At 43.0% G+C, this 24593-nt stretch overlaps 1 protein-coding gene across 8 annotated transcripts in view; it reads left to right on the plus strand.

Moving 5' to 3' along the window:
* CLIP1 (CAP-Gly domain containing linker protein 1) overlaps window positions 1-24593 on the plus strand; it is a 4646656-nt gene that overhangs the window by 1446645 nt on the left and 3175418 nt on the right. For all 8 annotated transcript variants that reach the window (XM_044068589.1, XM_044068590.1, XM_044068592.1 and 5 more), the window contains exon 6: window positions 9558-9755. In XM_044068589.1, coding sequence (XP_043924524.1) covers window positions 9558-9755 — 198 coding nt within the window. The remainder of the gene's footprint in view (window positions 1-9557; window positions 9756-24593) is intronic.

Here is a 24593-nt window from a genome sequence, read left to right on the forward strand (position 1 = left end):
CTGAGCCAGTTTCCACTGATTACTCCTCAGACGAATCAGAAAATACAAACCCTCCTGAGGGCCCTTATTCTCCATATGAGGACTCTGATGCAGAAGACTCCATTCCTTCTGCCTCTCCTCCTGAGGAATTTTCCTTTGGGGAAACCCTGCATGCTATGAGGGAACAATTTCAATGGCAGGGTCAGGATTTCTCAGATTCTAGGAAAAGGCTTAGAACTTTTTTGCATTTGCCACAGCATAGGCCTTTAGCCATTCCTCCAGTACTTACAGTTGCGGATGATGCATTTAATGATGCTTGTACTGCTCCTGATTCACTCCCTCCAGCCCCTGCTAAGCCCGACAGATACTACAGGGTTCCGGACACACATAATCACTTGTATAAGGCTCCTTTTGCAGATCCTGAAACTGTTTCACAGGGCCCCAAAGCGGTAGCAGCTACTTCTGCCAAAAACCCACTCCCCTCTGAAAGGGAATCTAGGGCCTTGGAGAGATGGGGTAAAAAAGTTTATACTTCTGAAACTCTTTCGGCTAGGGCCTTAAACTGTCAATTCCACATGATTCAGTATCAGGAATTTATGTTAGATCAGTTATCAGCTGTCCTCACCTGAACCTTTAGACCGAAAGTCTCTTCAGGAAATGGTACATAACATACAGCAGGTCAGTAATCATTCCTTAAAATGCGGCTATGATGCACTGGAGGCCTCCTTTAGATCAGCTATGACTGGTACAGTGATCAGAAGGCATGCATGGTTAAAAGAGCAGTCCTTACCAGACCATGTAAAAATCAAAGCTCCTAGATGCTCCCATGGATAAACACAATTTGTTTGGCTCTCCTGCACAGCAAGTGCTTAAGAAGGTGGAAGAGAAAGCAAAATCTGTCCAGACAGTCAAGGATTTCTTACAGGTCCAGCCTCCAAGGTTTAGTAGGAACTGGCCTTCCAAGAATTGGTCCTTTCCAGACTCCAACACAGCACAGAGAGGCAGGAATAGGCGCACAAGAGGCAGAGGTCAATCCAGAGGTGCCTACAGACGACGTCAGTGGCAGCCTAACAACCAGCGAAGTACTGCTGCAGACCCAGCCACTACCACTTCCACAGGACAATCACAGTGACTTGGCTCTGAAACCGCCTACCAGGGAACAACTAGAAGCACCCTTAGGCGGAAAGCTAGCCTTATTTTCAGTAAAATTGGCATTGCATTACAGGAGACAAATGGATTTTACAGACAATAGACAAAGGTTACAGGTTTCACTTCCATACTCTACCAAGGAAGAGAGGAATGCCAAACCTACCTCCAAATCAAATGGCAAACGCTCTAGAACAAATAGACAACTTAAAAAGGATGAGAGCTATAGAAAAGGTACCATCTATGGAACAAGGGCAAGGATTTTACTCCAGACTTTTCCTGGTGCCAAGGAAGGAAAATCAATGGAGACCTATTCTAGACCTGTCCGCACTGAACACATACCTCATTGTCCCAAAATTCAAAATGCTGACTCTACAGCAGCTTCTTCCCATGCTGGGCAAGGAGTCTTGGCTGGTAACTCTAGATCTCAAGGAGGCATACCTGCACGTCCCCATACGACCAAATTGCAGAAGATACCTCAGATTTCTTGCAGGATCAGAGCATTATCAATTCTCAGCATTGCCTTTTGGCTTATCTACTGCTCCCAGAGTATTCACGAAATGCCTGGCATCAGTAATTGCTCATTGCAGGCTTCAGGGAATTCAAATTTACCCTTACCTGGACGACTGCCTGCTACAAGCGGACAACAAAAACAAATTAACAAGACTTATGCTGCAGCCACCTTTTTGTATAGGGGCGCTGAACTATATGGCCTGTGTTACCAGACTGCAGCGTGGTCTGATGAAAGAGTTCACTGCGTCTCCCCCGGAGTCCATGTCGCCAGAGGATAAATGCTCATTCATGTACTGCAAGCCTTGGGATACACAGTCAATATAAAAAAGTCAAGGCAGTTGCCATCCCAAAGGATAACTTTCTTGGTTGCAGAACTGGACACATCAAATCAAATGGCATTCCTCACAGCAGAAAAACAAAAGCACCTTCCACTCTACTTCATGGCATTAACAACGCAGAGCCAGCTTACAGCAAGGAAAGTCCTGCAAGCCCTGGGTTACATGGCATCCTGCATAATTTTGATCCCACATGCCAGACTGCATATGAGGAAGTTGCAATGGTACCTCAGGAATTTATGGTCTCAGCACAAGCACAGCCTAGAAACCCAAATTCCAATAATTCCATGCTTGAAGCAAGAATTCCGATGGTGGGCTCAGGCCTGTCAATTGAACAAAGGACTGCCCTTCCACAGCCCTCAACCAAGCCAGACTATCACCACAGACGCCTCAGACCTTGGTTGGTGGGCACACATGCTGGACAAGTGCATACAAGGCTTATGGACTCAAGACCAGCTAAACCTACACATAAACCAAAAAGAGATGCTGGCAGTAAAACTGGCAATTCAGGCATTCAGACCGTTTCTCCAACAGGGACAATTGCTGATAAGGACGAACAACACCACAGTTATGTGGTATATCAACAAACAGGGAGGCACACATTCATATCCTCTATGCCGGATGGCAATGGATCTCTGGAATGTGGCCCTAAGCCTCAACATACAGCTCAAGGCAATATTTGTGCCAGGGAAAGAGAACATACTAGCAGACATCTTAAGCAGGACTACCACGGATGCCCACGAATGGATGCTGCATCCAGACATCTTCAAATCCATCACAAGGAAATGGGGACTACCAGAAATAGACCTTTTCGCATCCCCACACAATCACCAATTGAAAATATTCTGCACAAGGACATACCACCCACTTGCTTGGAAGGTGGACTCCCTATCTTTCAGTTGGGAAAACCTGACAGCATATGCTTTCCCACCTCTTCCTTTGATGCACAAGGTGCTATTGAAGATCAAAGAAGACCACCCAAGGATCATCCTGATAGCTCCAAACTGGCCGAGGCAGCACTGGTACCCACTACTGAGGAGTATGTCTCGGGAACTCGCATGGCCTCTACCCCAGGTTCCTTTACTGCTAACACAGAACAACTTCAAAACCCTGCATCCGAACCTGAAAACACTGCAGCTAGCTGCTTGGAGCATTGCATAAGACAAAATAACCCAGATTTATCTCAAAGGGTTAAAGACATTATCTTGGAAGCTTGCAGACCCTCAACAAGAAAAACTTACTCAGCGAAATGGAAAAGATATCTCTTTTGGAGTGCAGAAAAAGGGCAAAATGTAGCACTGGTAAACATAGCTAATATTCTGGAATACTTAGCAGAGCTTTTCCACAATGGCCTGTCTTACTCTTCCATTAAGATTCATGCGTCAGCTATTTCAGCAGAATACAACATGGATCCTCCAGTCTTCTCTCATCCTCTACTCAGGCAGTTTCTGAGAGGAATCAAACATGTAAAGCCACCAAGGAAGCCACCATTGCCTACATGGGACTTGAACTTTGTGCTAGAAAAGTTGACACTTCCCCCTTTTGAACCAGCAGCAACAGCAGAATTACAGTACTTATCATGGAAAACTGCTTTCCTGCTTGCAATCACTTCAGCAAGAAGGGTTTCTGAATTACAGGCATTAATGGCAGTGCAACCCTTCCTTATCTTCCATCAGGATAGAGTGTCCATGAGAACTAATCCTACCTTTATGCCAAAGGTGGTCTCCAGGGTATCTTTAAACCAAGCAATCCACCTACCTACATTCTTCCCCAACCCACAGAACAGGGGAGAAAGACTGCTGCATACCTTGGATGTGCATAGGCAATTGCGCTACTACCTGGACAGAACCAAGAACAATAGAAAAACTGACCAGCTTCTGGTAGCATATGCCACAGGCATGGAAGGAAAAGCAATTTCAAAACAGACAATCTCAAAATGGATAGGAAATTGCATTAGATTTTGTTATTCTTATCATGGAAAGGCAACTCCAGAGAATATCAGACCTCACTCCACAAGGGCTACAGCCACTACTACAGCTTTTTTACGAGGAGTGGCTACAAAAGACATTTTAGAGGCTACTACTTGGAGCTCCGTGCATACATTTGCCAAGCATTATAATCTACCCTTATACTCCAGATCCCGAGCAGGTTTTGCCACTGCTGTTTTGCAAGGGATCTTAACTACACCATAATCTTGTTAGGTCCTCATCCCCCAGTTTGGCTATGGTATTCTACCCATTTGTAAGGACTGCAGATGCATCCTTGAAGGACATAGTACAGTTTTGTACCTACCATAAATGTAGATGTCCGAGAGGTATGCATCTGCAGTCAGGATTACCCACCCTCCTTCCCCACTGTGGTACTCCTGGGGTATTTGCCCATCTTGTAGCTAGCTGGGGGAATCTATTATGGTGTATTTGTTTGTATATATGTATATACATGTTTATTTCTATTTGCTCTCTGTTGTTTGGAAACATTTGCATTTATCCAAATTTAGCCTTCCTAGAGGGCATCTGGCATCTGGGGCAAGAAACACTGAGGAAAATGGCGTCGGCTGATGCCTTTATACCCGAAGAACTGCAGCTATTACGTCGGGTGAAGTGCAACACCAGCCGAGGCCAGACCCAGACTTTGGAATCCGGCCGACCGAAGGGCTGCCTGAGGCCAGGACAACCCATTTGTAAGGACTGCAGATGCATACCTCTCGGACATCTACATTTATGGTAGGTACAAAACTGTACTTTCAGAGCTCTCCCCTTTGGTCTCACCACAGCCCCCAGGGTATTCAAATGCATGGCAGTAGTCACGGCTCACCTGAGGTGTCTAGGATTCCGGGTGTTTCCATATCTAGACAACTGGCTCCTCACTGCCACCACCAAGCATCAACTGAGTGAGGCATGGTACTCCACTATTCACACTTGTACACAACTGGGCATCACCATGAACTATGAAAAGTCTGCCTCGTTGCCTTGTCAGTATATTACATTTATAGGGGCAGATTTAGACACAAGGGCCATGATAGCAAAACTGCCTCACGAAAGAGTGTTAACCATTTGTCGTCAAGTTTCAATCCTTGTGACAAACAAGAGAATCCCTGATCCCCAAGGTTCTTCAGAAAGCACAGTCATTGGGTTGCAGTTTAATCCACATTGACCCTTACTGGCCTCATCAGATATGGTTCCCATTCCTTTGGCCTCATCAGATATGGTTCACATTCCTTTGGCCTCATCTGCAGGTGGATCCTGCACCCAATTCCAGATGATCTAATGCATCATTCGGGTGCTCTCCACCCTTCCATTCAAACTCTCAAGCTGACAGCAGAAGATTTGTTGTCAAGGCCTTGGGTCTGTGGCTGTAGCAGTTGCACTGGTACCTATGGCGTGCTTCCACATGAGAATTCTGCAGTGGCTCCTTTTTGCTCAATGGTCATTCCAGGATTTACCAATGTCATATCAGATTTGGATTACGGAGTCTTGCAAGAAGAACATAGCATGGTGGCTTTACTCCCCTCTGGTGTCAAAGGACAGACTGTTTCTAACCCCCCAACCCATAGACACAGTGACCACAGACGCTTCTCAGATAGGGTGGGGAGGCATAATCTGGGACAGATGTTCAAGGAACCTGGCAGGAACACGAGCATCACTTGCACATCAATGTCCTAGAGATGAGAGCGGTGCTTCTGGCATTGTAAGCACCTCAAGACTCTCTACCTACAGGGATTATAGCAATTCAGACAGACAATATGTCGGTTATATGGTACATCAACAAACAGGGCAGAGAGGCTGTATGAGTTTGACAATGGGCGATGTCTTCCCAATGCTTTCTGGTTGCAACGCACATCTCGGGGAAATCCATCATGATAGCGGACAAGCTCAGCAGGGCTATTCTGATGCCTCACGAGTCGTCCCTGAAACAGGAAGTTGCAGACTTGATTTTTCACAAATGGGGCCAGCCATGCTGTGATTTGTTTGCCACCCCACTCAGCAACAAATGCAACAGCTACTTTGCCCTAGTCCCACCACCAGGACAGTCAATCAGGGACGCACTTGTTCACGATTGGCCCCTGGGACTGCTTTATGCCTTTCCACCATTTCCCCTGATCCCCAAGGTTCTTCAGAAAGCACAGTCATTGGGTTGCAGTTTAATCCACGTTGACCCTTACTGGCCTCATCAGATATGGTTCCCATTCCTTTGGCCTCATCAGATATGGTTCACATTCCTTTGGCCTCATCTGTAGGTGGATCCTGGACCCAATTCCAGATGATCTAATGCATCATTCGGGTGCTCTCCACCCTTCCATTCAAACTCTCAAGCTGACAGCTTGGTTTCTCCACTTCCGGTCTAAGCCAGGCTTCCCGATGTTTCTCCGGCACTTCAACACATTTTGATTTCCTCCCATAAGCACACTACAAGGAAACTTTATGCTAGTAAATGGAAGAGGTTCTCTTGTTGGGCAAGCAAAAACAAGATTGATCCCTTTACTGCACCCATTTCAAAGATTCTCGAATTGAAGAAGGAGCAGAGGCAGCTACTGTCCGGTTTCAGCTGGCTGCCATTTCTAATTTCCATGTGGGAGAAATGGGCTCCAACATCATGTCCCATAGGCTATGTAAAGCATTCCTAAGAGGTACTAACCTCTTAAGACTTCTAGTAAGAGAACCTCTACCCCCCCCCCCCGGGACCTAAATTTAGTTTTAGACGCTGTTATTCTTCCCCCCTTTGCGCCATCTGCTTCTTTTCCACTGAAATTTCTGACATGGAAGACCCTTTTCCTAACTGCCATTACCTCAGCTAGGAGGTTTCAAAATTACAGGCTTTATCTATTCGTCCTCCGTACATGATTTTCCACAAAGATAGAGTTTCTCTTAGAACCAACCCCACTTTCTTACCCAAGGTGTGTTCAGAGTACAGTTTGAATCCATCCATAGAGCTTCTTGTATTCTCCCTAATCATGGCAACAAGGCAGAATGTAAGCTCCATCAATTAGACGTTCATAGACAGTTATGTTTTTATTTACACAGGAAAAAGGACTTCAGAAAATCCGACCAATTATTGATATCCTTTGCAGAGAATAAGAAAGCTTGTTCACTCTCAAAAGTGATTTTATCTAAGTGGCTTTCAGACACTATAATCTACATCTACGATTTGCCAAACAAAAAACTTCCAGGGAAACTTAAAGGACACTCAGCTAGGGCCTTGGCTACCTCTATTGCTTTTCAAGCCAGACCGCCTTTGGATTTGATCTGTGCGGCAGCTACATGGGCTAATCCCTCATACCTTTATCACTCATTACAAAGTAGATGTGGCCTCCCGGAACAGGGCATCCTTTGGTTCTATGGTCCTGAAGAGTTTTTTCCAGTGAGCCACGCAAGAAACCGGTGCTGGGGAGCCGATCCCAAACAGCAAGAATGAAGGCGAGATGGGGACAACATAACATAAAAAAGTTATGTACTCACCATAACATTTTGTTTGTTGTCCTTGATCTCGCCTTCCTTCTTGTGTGCCTCCCTCCTTCCCCCTTCCTGGAGGATCGAGAGGAATTCTTTTTTTATTGGCTGCACTGGCTGAGTTTCCTTTTACCATACCATTTGGTTAGTCCTCGTCTCCTCTTTAGTCTTGCTGATGGTTTACTCCTTTATATGTAGGTGTTCTCTTGTATGTAAAATAGAGTATTTATTCTACCTGCACGGTCTAGTGCTGGGTTATCACATATTAACTACCGCTACCGTTGTCCTTGATCTTGCCTCCCTTCTTGTGTCCCTCCCTCCTTCCTGGAGGATCGAGAGGAATTCCTTTTTATTGGCTACACTGGCTGAGTTTCCTTTTACAGTACCATTTGATTAGTCCTAGTCTCCCCTTCTTAGTCTTGCTGATGGTTCGCTCCTTTATATGCAGTTGTTCTCTTATATGTAAAATAGAGTATTTTTTCTACTTGCATGGTCTAGTGCTGGGTTATCTCATATTAACTACCGCTACGCATGTTGGGATAGGGACTAGCCTCGAGTCAGTAAAAGCTCTTGAGCTATAGTATACGGCCGAGTTGGAGCCAAGGATCGGCTCCGAACCCAAACAGCAAGAAGGAAGGCGAGATCAAGGACAATAAACATGGAACGTTATGGTGGGTACATAACTTCTTTTTTTATAATATAGTGAGAACGTTAAAAAGGTTTGTAAATATTAATTTAGTAAAATTAGGATGCAGACTGTATTTGAATATTAGTAATTAACTAATTAAATTGTCACTTCTCTTTTAGTTTCTTATTCTTGTCCTGTGTTTTCCAATCATTTCTCTTAGCCATTTTTTTTCAAGAAACTGTTGCTGCAATCCATTTCTTCAGGTTGTTCAATAAGTTTTTTAGATTTAAAAAAATAAAGTGCAGAATCTGTCCTCAAAAGTTCTTGTTTCATCAGATAAAAATATTTTTAACCTCTGGAAAAAGCAAGTGTATTTTAATGTTTTTTTTTTATTTTTTTTTTATGATAGGTAGGAACTCTTTTCTTTTGGAAATTACTGTAGGAGAGTTGTTGTCAAACCTAATTATTTTCCCATCCACTTTGACTGCAGATTTTGACCACACTATTTTTAAAATCAATTCTTTGTCAAGTGTTGAAAAAATCTTAATATAACTGACCTTGGTATAGTGTTTTTATTGGATGAAGACCATGTAAGCGACCTGTGCACTCTCTCAATTCCATATGACATTACTTCACTCAAATCAAGTATATTTGGAAGCCAGATGGTTAAAAAGTTTACCATGTTATTCCCGTCTATTTTCTCTGGAAGTCCAAATATCCTGATGTTATTTCTATATGACCTGTTCTCCAGATCATCTAACTTGGTCAGCAATATGGTGTTCTGTTTTAATAAAAATTCAATGTTATTTTCTTCTTCTGACAGCCTTCTTTCCATGTCATTCAATGATTCTTCCATTCCAAAGATCTGTTGTTTTTGTTTGTGTCTCTTGAAGCATTTCCAGCCGTTTGGTACACCTATCCATGTAGTCTTCTATTTTACTGTCCACTTTATCCATTTTCAGAGAAAGTTCCTGTATAGTAGTTAAAACCATCCGAAGCTCCTTTGATGCAGAATAATGAGAGTTAACTTTACTATGACTTATCTTGCTTGAGAGTAGTGTATCCTTTCAAGTAGATTTTGTACTTGAAAATGTGAGTATATCTATTTACTTTTTATATGTTATTGAAGGAAATCGTTTAAATTATTGACTCTTTGTAAAAACAAACAAAAAAAAAAAAAAAACGATAACACAGAAATGAAATTTCCTGTCAGAAATATGACGAGAACTGCAGAGCTGAAGAATTTTGCTTCTCTCTGTTCATCATCCTGGCTATGCCAAATGCAAGTTCTTCTGATGTTCTGCATTGATACGTCTTTCACAGAAAATGCAGTTGAGTGTGTAATAGTTTTGCATCCTTCAGTTTGTTTTTCATATACTTACCTGTTGTGAATATAACAGTCTGTCTGTGTATATTTTGCGGAATGTAAAATTTTAGTTAACTAAATGAATGAATTAATAAAATGCACTGCTTTCCTTTGTAAATTTTCCCTACTTTGTATGTTTTCAGTTGACAGAAACATCATCCCGCTATGCAAGAAAAATTTCTGGAACTACCGCCCTACAGGAGGCACTGAAGGAGAAACAGCAGCACATTGAGCAGCTCCTTGCAGAGCGTGATCTAGAGAGAGCTGAAGTCGCTAAAGCGACCAGTCATGTGGGGGAAATAGAGTCTGAACTAAGTTTACTCAGGAATGGACATGAACAGGTAGGAGCCCCAGTTTTTCACTCTGAGCTGATTTTGGTCTTCAGATGTATAAGTACTGCGTGTCTTACTGCTGTAGTTGAACAAATCGAATAGTAAATATTAACTGACCTCTTCTTCTTCTTCTTTCGGCTTTTCTCGGTTAGGGGTCACCGCAGCGGATCACCTGTCCGCTCATGATTGGCAGTGGAGTTTTACAGTGCCAAGTTGCTAGCCCGGCACCCAACCTTCTACAGAAGGCACACACATGCACATACTCACACCTACGGCCAATTTAGAGTGGCCAATCCACCTACAGCATGTCTTTGGGATGTGGGAGGAAACCGGAGCACCCGGAGGAAGCCCACGCGACCACAGGGAGGACATGCAGACTCCGCACAGAAGGCACTCCAGCCGAAGATCGAACCGGAGAACCTCTTGCTGTGAGGCAGCAATGCTAACCGCTTCACCACCGCGGCCGCCTTAAATATAATTTACAGAGATGTTAGCCTCATACAGCATAGCTTCTGCTGTTATTTCCTATGACTTGCCAGTGGATCCTTTGCTTCCCAGAACTTAGAAGATACAATGAGTGCTGCAAGCTTAGTTTCCCAAGTAGTTGAGAGGTGTAGCTGGAAAAACAGGATTTATCTGGTAGAGAATATTTGAAGGATATCCAGGAGCTGAGTTTGCACAATAGAGTTGAACAGCTGGAAACTGTGTGGAGTAAGCAAGGTAGAAGTTAAATAAAAAAGAAAAACTGGAGAAAATGTAGCAGGGGAAAACCCTCACAGGCACTGTTAAGTTTGTTGAATTCAAAATTCCTTAATGCTTTTTCACAGTGGCATCTTTTAGAACAGTCACCAGTCCAAAAACTGGAGAAAATGTAGCAGGGGAAAACCCTCACAGGCACTGTTAAGTTTGTTGAATTCAAAATTCCTTAATGCTTTTTCACAGTGGCATCTTTTAGAACAGTCACCAGTCCAGAGGCATTAATAACTGACAGATCTAAGAATATTGCAGTAGACTGTTCGTACTGCTTTAACCAGGTCTCCCACTGTAAATGTAACTGGCAGTTTTGAAGAACAAGTGAATAAGGACAATAATGTTTAGAGGCTATGCATTTCCCTTGGATGCCCACCACTGTCTCAGTCTCTCCTCTTGCCTAGTATCCCACCTCATCATAAGAGTGTTGCAAGAAAAGGTGTTAAATCTCTTGGGGGAAAAAATCCAGGAGGTTCCTTGCTCAGTTTGAATAGCTTATAACTCATTACATCCGAGTGACTCCTCCAGGTGCATCTTCAGTTAATGCCTACTGACGCCTCTAGGCATCAAATATTCCTTGTTCAAATTTGCATCAACAATTCTAAAACTATGCTATGTACAAGGTTTTAAAAGATTTCATCTTAAAGCTTACACAATAGCAAACACAACTGCATTAATATTTGACCTGTGTCTAGTGCAGGTAAATAGAAATTAACTGTTGATCTGAAGTAGTTAACTTCATTTGGTCATCAACCTGTGGGTTTTGGATCTGGGCCAAATCCGAGATGGCAGTTTCACCAGCATCAGATCCGAGCTCCATCCTCCTCCACTTACCTATAATACCACTGCACCTCCTTCCTTCCCTCAGATCTCGTTTGCAGAGGCTTAGCCTACAACGTGATCCCTTGAGCTGCAGGCGGTAGGACAGTTTTGGGGTATTTTTTGGTGTGTGCACAGAGTTTTTGGGTAGATCTTTGACCCGCTTTTTTCCTTAACCTTCTCTTCGCATTCTCAGTTAGGTAAAAAAAAAAAAAAAGTATAGAGTAGAGTTTCTGTTTGGTAGTATAGTTAGTGCAGGCTTTCTTCCCCTTTCCCGCCTCGTGTTTGAGTTTGTGTGGGTGAGTGTTGGGGTTGGGTTTCTGCTTTTTGGTACCTTGTACCTTTTGGGCTGGATGATGTCTGATCAACAGAAGTTGATCTTCAGGAAATGCACAGAGTGGGGCCATAAGTTGTCATCGGTGGATGGCCACACACTGTGTTTTGTATGTTTGGGGACAGCACACTTGTCCTCTGACTGCTCCATATGTGCGGGGTTTAACCCCAGGGCTCTGAAAGACCACAGGGACCAAGCTGATCTTAAAGGGACTTCTCCCTTCTAAGGAGGCGGCTGCCTCCTTGTTTACTGTTTCTGCGATCACGGCTGTGACCGCAACTACCTCAGCCATTGTGTCCTCCCCTCCCTCCCAGGCCGGGACTCACCATCCTGACCACAGACCTGGGGAAAGGGAGTCTAGGAAACAGAGAAAGAAAAGAGAAGGAAGCGATCCCCGGAACACTCTGATCCAGTGGGTCCTCCTTCCAAGCTTACTTGCTGTTACCAGGCCAACTTCCCCACTACTCCATGCCCCGAGGTTTTCCCCGGAGCCGGAGGAGGTTTGGTCTCCTTCTAAGGCCTCCATACACCGTCCTTCCCAGCCAGTGTCAGTGGCCTCTTCAAGGTCTACTAGAAGCTTATCGGAAGCAGATGTAGACAGAATGATGCAAAGGTTTATTTTCACCCAGTTGCAGATTGGGGTCTTGCTGGCACCCTCTCCCTCTGGAGGGGGTAGTTTACTACCATTGTTTGCCCCTCTTTCTCAGATCTGTCCTCTGGTATCAGAGTACCTGGATCCGAGAGGTTCCGGAATAGTCAGGGGGCCAGCGCTGATGGTATCGTCTACCTTGACGCCGGCAGTTATCTTGAGTGTGTCGAATCCAACCGAGTTGGATCCGAGCTCTTGGAGCCATATCCTGGGCATCGGATCCGAGGGGTTGGGTTTTTCTCCATCGGCTCCGACCTTGTCGGGTCACGGCCTTCCCTTCGGGGTCTTGGCGTCTTCGGGCTTGGCTCCAATCCCTGTGTCTGATCCCAGGGAGAGTGTCCTCTCTTTCGCTGGGGGCTCGCTCCCCTAAGACATGCAGTGTGGTGGAGAGGGGTCTCTTACATGGACTGATACCCCTGACCATTTCCTCTGAGTCCGCCCCGACCCCCTCTCTTCTGGGTATGCCTTCTGCCATTCTGCCCATGCATGGACAGACCGTGCTCGACATGCCCCAGACTGTTCCCCTCGAGGAACCACAGGCTGTTCGTGAGTCCTCTCCAGAAAGCTCCACCGAAGAGGTTCCTCACAAATGCAAGTGCTAGAGGAGGCACCTGGACACCCTAGAGTCCCTCACAGAGGATACCGACTTGGAGGAAGGGGAAGGCTCCCTCAGATCACCCCCCAAGGATGTCTCCTTTGGAGACATCATGGAGATCCTGCGCCAGCAGGGAGGTTGGTCTGCCTCCAAGCCTTCCTCAGACGAGTCTGTGTTTCTGGAGGCATTCGACAAGGGCCCATCTACTTCTTGGGTGTGTCTTCCCCCCACCCCCGCGCGGACCCCCTGGTGGACCTCATTACCACCAGGGCATGGAAAGAGACGGACACTGTGGAGCCAATCCCAAAATGTCCAGATAAAATCTTGAGCCCCCGGTAGATAGACCGAGCTGGAACAAAGGGTCCCCAGTGGATGCCATGGTGGTAGCGGCTGCCACGAAGAAGGAACTGGCTCAGGATAGTTCCATGGTCAGTCACCCAGACCAAGAGTCCAGGACGATGGACCATTTGGGAAAGCAGACTTATGCTGCAGCCACCTTTTTGTATAGGGGCGCTGAACTATATGGCCTGTGTTACCAGACTGCAGCGTGGTCTGATGAAAGAGTTCACTGCGTCTCCCCCGGAGTCCATGTCGCCAGAGGATAAATGCTCATTCTGTACACAAATGGCTACTCTGAAAGCGGTTGCCAACACGTCCATGTGACTCCTTTCTCATGCCACCAGAGTGGCACAGGCGGCTGGGTCCAGCGTTGCTATGAGATGACATGCCTGACTCGGGCTATGTAATTTCGCGGAACCCTTCAAGGCGTTTTTTGAGAATGCTCACTATGACGGCTCTTCCTTGTTTGGGAAGACGGTCCTTGATACACTAGTCCAGAGTGAGAAGGACGAGAAGACACACTGTCTGCTGTCGGGATTCGCTTCTCTAAACAACAAAGATCCTTCTCCAGGAATCAGCGGGGGCAAATGAAGAGGTGGTTCTGGAAGTATCAGTATTTCTGAGAGACACTCAATACTCCTTTTGTCAGACTTGCTGGGCATCACCATAAATATAGCCAAGTCCTCTCTAGGAACTGTTCAGGTCCTGGACTACATAGGGGCAAGAATATACACATTGCAATCCAGTCTTTCTGACTCCAGAGAGGGTTTGGAGTCTAAATCTTCATGTTCTCACGATTCTTCAGTATCCCTTTCCCTCAGCCAGAGTGGTGTTAAGAGCCCTAGGATCCACAGCAGTCACTATCACTCTTCTTCCTTGTGCTCGTCTTCACATGCCAATTCTGCAGTGGATGATAGCAGTCCAGTTGTCTTTATTGGATCGGCCATTGACACATCCGATTCCCATAAGTGAGGCATGCAGGAAGTCCCTCCTCTGGTGGCTTCAATCTCCGGAGATAGTAGAGGGACTGTCCTTTGTTACAGCCCCTCCCCAAGCCACGGTGACCATGTACGTCTCCCGACTAGGGTCGAGGGGGCATCGCTCAGGCAGGGCAGTCCAAGGCACATGGTCCCTAAACGAGACCAATCTGCATGTCAGTGTTCTGAAGATGAGGGAGGTCTTATTAGTGTTGCAGGCCTTTCATGCCTCTCTTCCTCTGGGAACTATTGCGATTCAGACAGGCAACATGACAGTGGTCTGGTACATCAACAAACAGGGAGGAACCAGATCCTACCCCCTTTGTCGAGAGGCCATGAGAGTGTGGGAATGGGCGATCTCCACCAACTGTTTTCTGATAGCAACTTGCATTCCGGGTCGGTTCAACATACTAGCGGACAATTTGAGCAGAACTATCCTGATGCCTTATGAGTGGTCTCTGAATCCTTGTGTAGAGGAGCAGATCTTCCTCGAGTGGGATCGGCCTTGCTGTAATCTCTTCGCATCTCCTTCCAACGCGAAGTGCAGCGAGTACTTCATTCTGATCCCCCCCGCTGGGGGAAGCCCCCAGAGATGCTCTGGTCCATGCTTGGCCTCCCTGTCTTCTTTATGCATATCCTCCATTATTAACCCTCATGAGAAATTTTTACAGAAGGCTCATCAGTTGGGGAGCAGGGACATCCTCATTGCCCCATTCCGGCCTTGCTAGATCTAGTTCAGTTCGATCTTGGATCCGATTCCGGATCTTATTTCACACCCATCGGGGATTCCCCTTCCAGACCTGGGCAGTCAGAAGCTCACGGCTTGGCTGCTCCAGTTCCATTGATTGCCAGGACTCCTGGACTTTCTTCCCCTGTTAGGTCTATTCTGGTGGCAGCCTATAAGTCATCTACCAGAAATGTTTATCGTAGTAAGTGGAAGCGTTTTTTGATCTGGTCTTCTCAGAGGGATTTAGATCCTTTTACGGCTCCAATGCCAGCAGTTCTTGAATTTTTAGCACACTTTTTCCAGCAGGGCACCAGCTCTTCGGTGAAAGTTCAATTGGCTGCCATTTCTAATTTCCATATAGGTGAAAACATGGGGTCCTTGGCTTCTTCCAGACTTTGCAAAACCTTCATTAAAGGGACCTTTCTTTTAAGGCCTCCTTTTAAGGACCCCTCTCCTCCTTGGGACCTTACCTTAGTTTTACAGGCATTAAGTTGTTCCGCCCTTTAAGCCGGCTGCCTCTGTGGACTTGAAATTTTTGCCTTGGAAAACTGCTTTCCTAGTGGCTATCACCTCAGTTAGGAGAGTGTCAGAACTTCAAGCATTATATGTTAAACCCCCTTATATGGTTTTTCATAAAGACAGGGTCTCACTTCGGACTAATCCTTCCTTTTTGCGTAAAATGACTTCAGAATCAAATATCAATCAATCAATCAATAATTCTGCCTGTCTTTTTTCCAAATTTTCAGAACAAGGGGGATATAAACTACATTTGTTAGATGTACATAGGCAGTTACGTTTCTACTTACACAGGACTAAGCCCTTTCGCAAGTCTAATTGTTTGTGTCCTTCGCTAGACCTTTTCTAGGCAAACCAGTTTCCAAGGTGACAATTTCCAAGTGGGTTTCCCTTTGCATTCTGCAGGTTTACAAAGATAAAGGTATGCCTGTTCCGGGGAGGGTTTATGCCCATTCTACCAGGTCCATGGCTACGTCAGCTGCTTTTTGGTCCAGAATACCCTTGGACAATATTTGTTCAGTGGCTACTTGGTCCTCATCTCATACTTTCATTTCTCATTATAAACTGGACATGGTTTCCAGAGGGAGAGCTTCCTTTGGCTCCGCGGTGCTCAGGAATATCCTTCCATGAGGGCCTCCCAAGGTTATGGTAGTTGGGGACTCTGTCCCACAGGTTAAGTTAACTACTTCAGAAAAAAGAAGTTATGTACTTGCCATAACGTTCCATCTGAGCAGTTAGACTTCATTTGTCATCAACCATCCCTCCCACCTTCCCCCTGGCCTTGTTATTGGGTTAATTCATCTGAAGTGTCTATAAGATAGTGCCTTTGCGGCCCTCTTGTGTTTGCTGGTGGAGGGAAGGAAGGAGGTGCAGTGGTGTTATGGCTAAGGGGAGGAGCTTGGAGTTTGGATCTGATGCTAGTGAAACTGCCGTCTCAGATCCAGAATCCCCACAGGTTGATGACAAATGGTCTTACCATAATGTTCCGTCAGAGTAGTTAAGTACATAACTTTTTTTTTGTGATATTAATTTATATAGGTATAATTTTCAAATTTTTCTAAATATCTCAACAACCAAGCAACACTGACAGAACTCCTTAGCCTCACATGAAAGCGCTGAGCTAGATGAATAAAATGCTGCTGTGACAGTATGTGTGTAACTTGAGTGGTTGCTGAGATATTGTAATTTGTTTACAAAATATTACAAGTGTAATAGTTAGTGTGTTTACTGTGACTTATACAATTCACTTTAAGACCTAGAACCTAAATAATACTACCACTAAAAAAAAAAAAAAAAAGTTTGTGTTGAAGAGTTTGCCATCTACATTTCTTTCATAACCCCTGTGGTTCCAGAGATATGAACATCTGTTTGAAATGAGAGGACATAATTTGATTTTGTGAAAAGGCTTAGGCCCCACCCATTGGAAGTTAAAGTGCAAATTTCCTGAGCTGCATTGGAGTGAATGACTTAAATCAGTTCATCCTCCAATCCTTCTGAATGGCCTTAGTGCAGTCCATCCTAGCCTGATTTTCAGAATGAGACATGATATATTCTTTGCACCTTCAAGATGTCTGCTTTGTACATAAAAAATGCAAAGGAGCACAAGAAGTATTAATTTTTCTGAGTGGGTTTCAACCGTTGACCTTTTATGGATGCTGGATGCTTCCATTTGTGCTTACCTCAGTCCCAAGGATGTTCACCAGATTTGTTTTTTTCATCTCTAGATGATTGGCTCCCAGGCAGTCTGGCAAGTGTCTATCTGTTCAGTGTATTCCATTCTTTGGGAATTGCACTGAACTCTGCAGAGTCCCAGATGGAGCCCACTCAAATCCTAACATTCATTGGATGCGCACTGGTACTGTATTGCAAGACCTTCCAACTACTCAACAGGCTCCTCCTTCAAAACAGAGTGAACTAAATAAGGGAGGCAAATCTTGTTTTTATTGTCTGACTCAAGGCTTTGGACTCATGGCTGCTATTAATTATGTGGTTTCTAATGCCAGATCGAAAGTACTACTGTGGACCCTCAAAATTAATTTGTATCGATTGACAGATCACATGAGACTGTCAATCGGGATGTCAGGTCTTGCAGGGTCATTTAATATGGTGAATACTATATACTTCTGAAAATATCTCTGGGCAGTTAATTTCTAGTTCTGCTCCAGGTTTAGCTGTCATTGCAAACTCCTCTGCCTCTGGGTACAGTGGAGAGGGGAGATCCTCAAGAGCAAACAGTTCAAGGAGAATGGTCACAGATAGAAGACAGTCTGCACATTAGTTTTCTGGAAATGAGGGTAGTGCTCACTTTGTAGGCATTTCAGGATTCCTTTTCTCAGGAAGCAGCTTGCATCTAAACTAAAAATATAGCTATGGTTTGGTATGTAACCAGTCAGGGTTTTTGAGAAGCCATTAGGATATAGGAATGGACTGTTCCATGAGCTACTTTCTGGTAGCCAGTAATATTATGAAAGAAACCAGTTCTTAAGTGAAACAGACTCAGTAGTTTTCTACTGGTGTCATACACATGGACTTTAAGCCAGTCACTTGGATAGTGTGAGGGTGGAGCTGCTTCATCCTTGTAGCATCTCTACTCAATGCCAAGTGCAGCAACATTTATTTTTTGTTCCTTTTGTAGGTAGAATGTTTTACTTGTATTGCACTCTTAGAGAAAATGGTCCCACCTTTTGTATCCATTTTCATATTTGTTTCAGAAGCTAGTTTGAGCAAGCCTATGGTAATGTTCATAGCCCTAGTTTGGTTCCTTCTGTTTTAGACTCTTCATCCCAGACTAGGTGTAGATAGGCTGCAGCCTCTTTTTCCTTTCCTCTCTCACCTGACCTAAGAGGCATTTATACTGCTTTTTTCTTCCATGTACTTTATTATTCCCGGTATAGTTGGCAGCTAGATTGTGCTTCACTGTCAGTTTCTGTCTTCTCAGCCTAGGTAGCAACTAGGCAACTCCTCACCTTCCACATTTTTCTGGCCCAAAACATTTCTTTCCAGCCTAGGTGACAGGCTGCAGCTTCATTCTTTTTCCTCTTCCCTCCTTTTACCAGCCCAAGAGACAGTATGGCTGCTTTTCACATCCTACCTTGTCCTAGTCCTAGACTAGGTGTTACACAGCTTTGTTATATTCTCCTATCCCTCCCTTTTAAGTACCAGATCAACATTAATTTGTGTTATCCCTCCCAACATCTACCCAATCTTCAAGCAGTTATTTCCAGCATCACTCTCCCATCTTCATTCTAAGCTAGGTGGCATGCTGACTGCCACTTCTGTCCTGTCCCTCATCCCTACTGCCTAGCTCCTCTATTTCCTATGATCCATCCCAGGACACACACTGCCCCTTCATCTGCTTGCATCTTGCTACTGGGGAAGCTTACACAGTTCCATCTACACTCTACACTCTTCTCACTTCCCTCCTGCCCTTCTCTTCCCCTTTTCCTAGGCTGTTCTTAAACACCTCGCTTCCTCACTTGTGTCTGTTGCTAGATCTGAAGAGCAAATTAACGTGACCTCCTTACATCTATGTCTTGTATCTGCTCTTAACTCTTTAACACTTTGTATCTACCTTTCAGACAGACAGCCTACTAAACACTTCTTTTGCTACTCCCAACAAACCAACAACCTCTACTTTCAGACTCTGATACTCTTCTATCTCCATAAGTAGAATAAAATGCTTCTCCCCTTGTCCAGGAATCAGTTTATCTACCAAACCTTTATGCTACAGAATGCCAACCCCTTAAGACACATTTTGTCAGAAAAGTGTTTATTAGTTACTAATAAAAGAATCTTGTGTAGTAGCCATAACTGAGACTTGGTTAAATGAAATTTGCTGCCTGCTGTCTTATTCAGGCTAGCTAATGCATCCTTTATGAGTTTATGCCAGGGCCCAGAAGCTGAGGTGAAGTCATGATTCTAATTAAAAATATTCCACACTTAGGCTCATTAATTCTAACAATTTCAGCCAGTCTTATGACAAAACATCTAAATGGATGACAGCTTTTCTTCTAATAGGTAACAGTCACTTTACTGTTATCGTTTATATCCCTCCCATCTTTAACCATCTCAACTATTAAAACAGACTGTTCTTGAAATCTTTTTGTCCAGCTGTCCCAAAAAAATGCAACTATAATTGCCACTTTAGCTTTGATGTAACATCATCTGAAGGGAAACAACTGAACAAAATGCTTCTCCAGCTTAATCTTGAGCAACTCATAAATGAACAATTTGCAAAAAAAAAAAAACCACCACAAGACCAAACTTACAAACAAGAAATCATCTCTAGATCTTATCTCAAATATAACCAATTGCTGTCTGTAATTTCTTAAGTGACCACTATACTGTCCTCAACACCTGATCCTCAAAATCAATAATACCCACCCACCAAGTAGTTTCTGGCTGAACTTTCCCCGAACAAAAATTGTCCATCTTGCAAAATCCTACATTAACAATGATTGGTCATCTTTATATCTCATCTCTGACCCTAATGCAGCTTTAGCCTTCTTCACCAGTACTCTCTCCAACCCACAGGATGTAGGAGATTGACTGGATAAAAATGCATTTGGCTGTCTACTGACATGAAGCTCATGAGCCAAAGAGACAAAGTCTGGGCATTGTGGAAGCAAAATAATTAAAATTACTAATGATATCAGTCCTACCCATCCCTGAGAGAAAGAAAATGGCAACCAACTCATCCAGTTCTGTTTACTTAAGAAATTAGCAAATTTATTTTAGCAACCCGACATCCTTTTGAACTGCTATAAAACAACTAACAGGTCAGGTCAGTAATTCCTCTTCCTCACTCTGCAGCTCACAAAGCTACTCAGGTAATCAATTTGCAGATTATAAATCCTTTCTCGTCACAAGCTTAAATGCTGTAACCAACACCCTTCAGTCCTGTCAGCTCATCCTCTTGTCTCCTGGCATTCATACTCAGCCCTGCTTTTATCCCCTAGTAGATTATGCTGTCATTTTTCACTTGACTGAAATCTCTGTAATAGACACCTTCAGGCTATTATAAACCTTAAAAGAACTCCTCTGATAAATCTTTTATACTTCAACTATTGTTCCTTAGCAGCAATGTTAATAAAATTGCTAAGCTAGTTAACTTCAATTTCAGTCTATCCTTTCCCACAAAAATAGTTGCTCCACTACTGAAACACACCACCGTCAAACCTCTCCCAAAAATACCCTTACCCAAACCAATAAAAGACTTTATGCCTACCCATAGTTTTTGTCCATTGGCTAAAGTAATAGAAAATATTCTATGTAAGCAAATGTTTAAACAAATAAACAGTTATGGCCTATTGTCAGATAAGCACCATGGATTTAGAAGTCACTAATACTTCAGATACCCTTCTGTTACAGGCTGTGTTTGTAGATTTTAATTAAGGACTAATTTCAGCCAGAATATTCATGGACATGACAAGGGCTCTTCAAATAACAAACCTCAGTTTGCTCATTACAAAATTACAGAAATTTGTTTGGTGATAATACAATTAAATTGTTTTAAAGTTACCTAGAAAGTAGAACATTTAAAGTCCTTGCTAACAACCAGTTACATTCACCAGACATTCTCCACTCTAGCGTTCCTTAAGTGTTCAGTGTTGGGATACATTACTCTTTCCTCTCTTCATTAATGACCTCATTGAAGACCTCCCACAACTAAGTCTCTTATTCTACAATGATATCCTCCTCCTGCAGCAAAATAAATGTGCATCAGCCCTCCAGAATGAAATCCAAGAATCTTTCTCAGATCTTTGTGTATAGGCTGAATCCAGCAAACTACTTATCGACTAAAAAAAAACAATATGACACTCCTTGCCTCCCTGTGCAAACGACCTCACTTTCCAAAAATTATTATGGATATCCAACATATTATCCCATTTGTAATAGAATACAAATACCTGAGGATTACTTTAGACCCCTCTTTTTCTACACACACAGGTAACATGGTTTAAGTACTGGAGAGACAGGTTTGTCTCCCAGAGGCTGCCGTGTCTTTGGAATAGACTTCCCATACACGTCAAACAGAGTATTGCGCTGACCCTCTTCAAGCACAGCCTTGATGTGTGGATGGGAAACCACAAATTTGTCCCAGGGGTTTCACCCGTGTCTCTCATTTACAGGGGTGACAAGTGCTGATTGAGGTTTCTTTCTGGGGATAAACTCTTGGCTAGGCTTGTAAGGGCCCCAAGGCTATTAGGCTATTAACCTCGTATGATCTAAAACTGTGCTATAAAGTCTCTCATCTGCTCTTTTTCCTTTCATTGCTCTTGCCAAATATGTCCTGCCTTCCCAAACTGGAATATGGCCTCCCACTTCTAATCTTTCACTCTACGTGTTATACTCATAGGATGCAAGTAGCATAGAATAAATTTGCAGATTTGCTGTACTAGCAGAATCAGCTGGCTTCTGTAACTTATGGGTTAACCTTTCTTCTAGCTGCATTATTACATAAAATACTACATGAGATTCCAGTACCCACCACTGAAAAGAAAGCTTCCAGAGGATGAACTACTCTTTAGAAAAACACCCTGGTTGAAGCATTCTCCCTCAGTGCCCCCCCCCCCCTAAAGCTGTGATCCAAGAACAGGCCTTCTCTGGACTTGACCCAGCACTATGGAACCATCTCCCTACTGAAACAAAGTACCTACATGCACTACTAGTGTTCAGAACAACACTTTATCACCTGTGTAAAAAAAAAAACTCCAGTAAATACTTAAAAATGATGCCTAGATTAGATAGCCAATACTTGCTTTCTCTTAACAAATTTTCTGCCACTGGAGACTGACTTGGATTAATTATTTTCTTCCACTGAAGAATCTGAAATGTTTTCTTTGATACAAAAATGTTACAAATACTGAAAAAACTCACATTTATAAAAAAAAATAATGCCTTGATCAAACACTTTAAAAAGTGCTGCATTCTTTAAGTATCGTGTGAAGTTGTAAAACCTCATGTTAGCTAACCTGTTACTTTAAAGGAAAACTCCACCTTCTCCTACAGTTTAACTCAACTCTTAGGTTGCTTTTCTCCCTACAGTATGATTCCAGTGCTGTGTAGATACCTGAAGCCTGCTTATACTTTATAAAACTTTCATTTCTTCACTTTGGTATCAAAGGAAAGGAATGACCACCCACTTTTTTAAGCTCAACTTCTCACATAAGTTGCAGAGGAATTTGTCTGCACCTGCATGACATACCACAAACACAGAGAAATTTATAGTCAGGAGCTCAAGCTGCTGTAAACAAAACAGAGATGAGTGAAACTATTTCCTATGGTCTTTATTGCAGAGAGGAAGAGTACTTGCACTGATTCACAGCTACTTCCATTGTAGCCATGTTTGTCATAGCAAAACGGAGCAATTAGGTCAGTCAGTAGTTCAGAGGCAGTTGTCACCTCTGACAAATTTGCATAAGCAGCATCACAGTATTGAGATGGTAAGTTTTAAACTTTAAATGTTGGTTGTTTATACTGCTTTACATTTTAAGATGACTTGAATGTAGTATCAAAGATGTCTGTGACATTTAGAGAAAAGTCAGAAAATATTTTTCTTGTAATTCTTGTAAAGTATCAGCACATTACTTAAGTGTAGAGGGAGAGGCTGTCAATTAATCTTGGACTACAAAAAGCTACTTTGAACAAAGGCCTGCAGTTTAGCAGCCGTTTTGGTTGCAGCTATGCAATTCCTTAGTAAACTATAAAACATACCCAGAGATGCACACAAATGAGGGCCTTTCAGAAATAAAAGAAGCAATCTTGTTGCAGACAAGTATATAAGATGACAGTGACTGATACTAATCTCATTATATATTAATGGAATGGGAATACATCACTACATATGTCTAGCATGACTCGTATAAAGCAGACTTGAAATTAATTATGGGAATGAGGCTTGAAGAAAAATAAGATCATGTTAATATGACAAGCTCCACTGACAGCCATTTTGCAGAAAACATTAAAGTTCTATAAGAAGCAGTCGGAGTGATTTTGAGATGTTAAAATAGCTCAGAAAACAGATGGAGTGAAATGGATTTTTTTTGTTCTAAGGTGGAGTTTTCCTTTAATTGGTAACTGTTGGTTATAACTCTTGTCTCATTTTACTTCCCAGAATCACACATATTACAGTATATATTTATTGCAATGTACTGCTGTTGCTTTGTGAAATTGTATCCCATAGTAAGTAAATGAATGGCATAACACTTGTGAGTTGTCATTTCAGCAAGCCTCTCCCAGAACTGCACTTTTCTTCCAATTACATGCTTACTCTAATTTCAGTGATGGTTAGGGATTCTGTTTATCCAGTTAAGGGTGGTCCACATCCATACTTCTGTCCAGAAACCTAATGTCAGGAAAAAAATTATAGAAGTAATTGGGCATGGCTTTCTATAAAGGCTATCAGTAGAGGCTTAGACCCATTTACTTTTCCTGTAACAGCCAATTTGGACCACCTTTTCTAAATATTTGAATCTATTTTAAGCAAGTCTTTCATTAAAGTGCATGTAACAGCAATTTCAAAATTTCATCAGGGTGCTACCTCGTCATCTTTTGCAATAGGTTGAGATTCTGTAAGATAGTTCTCAGAGATATCTTTCTAATTTTCCTTCAATCAGGGACTTTTGCCCTTTATGAGATTTATATTTTGTAAAAGAAAAGTTAACTCTGCTTCCTTTTGACTCTGCTGTAAAAACAGATGTTAACTGTGAGTCTTGGAAAAGTGTCTTTGCTGCCCTTTCCTTCTGCTAGAAGACTCCTTGAGTATCAAGCCTTGTATAAACCCCCCCTTACTTAGTGTCCTTCAAATAAACCTATATTTCAATGAAGAAGTAGATATTGAAGCTAATCTTATCCAGTCCATTACTCTGCTTATTTTCTTTCCAAATTATTCTAATAGAGAATAATTATTGCACTACATAGAGTTTCATGAGCAGCTTAAATGTTACCTTGACAGAACTAAATCTGTTGGGAACGACCGTTAGTTTATTTCATTTTTCAAAAACAAAAAAAAATTGAGTGCCAAGGTTTCCAGTTATATGTTTAAGGTAGTTGACAGACCACAGAAAATTCTGATTATCAAAGATACTATAAGCCTTTGCTGCTGTGCTTAGGTCTCACCCCTCTAGCACACTGGCTGCC

The sequence above is a fragment of the Protopterus annectens genome, chromosome 4.part0, assembly GCF_019279795.1.
Source record: "Protopterus annectens isolate FY-2018-M chromosome 4.part0, PAN1.0, whole genome shotgun sequence".
Taxonomy (NCBI): Eukaryota; Metazoa; Chordata; order Ceratodontiformes; family Protopteridae; genus Protopterus; species Protopterus annectens.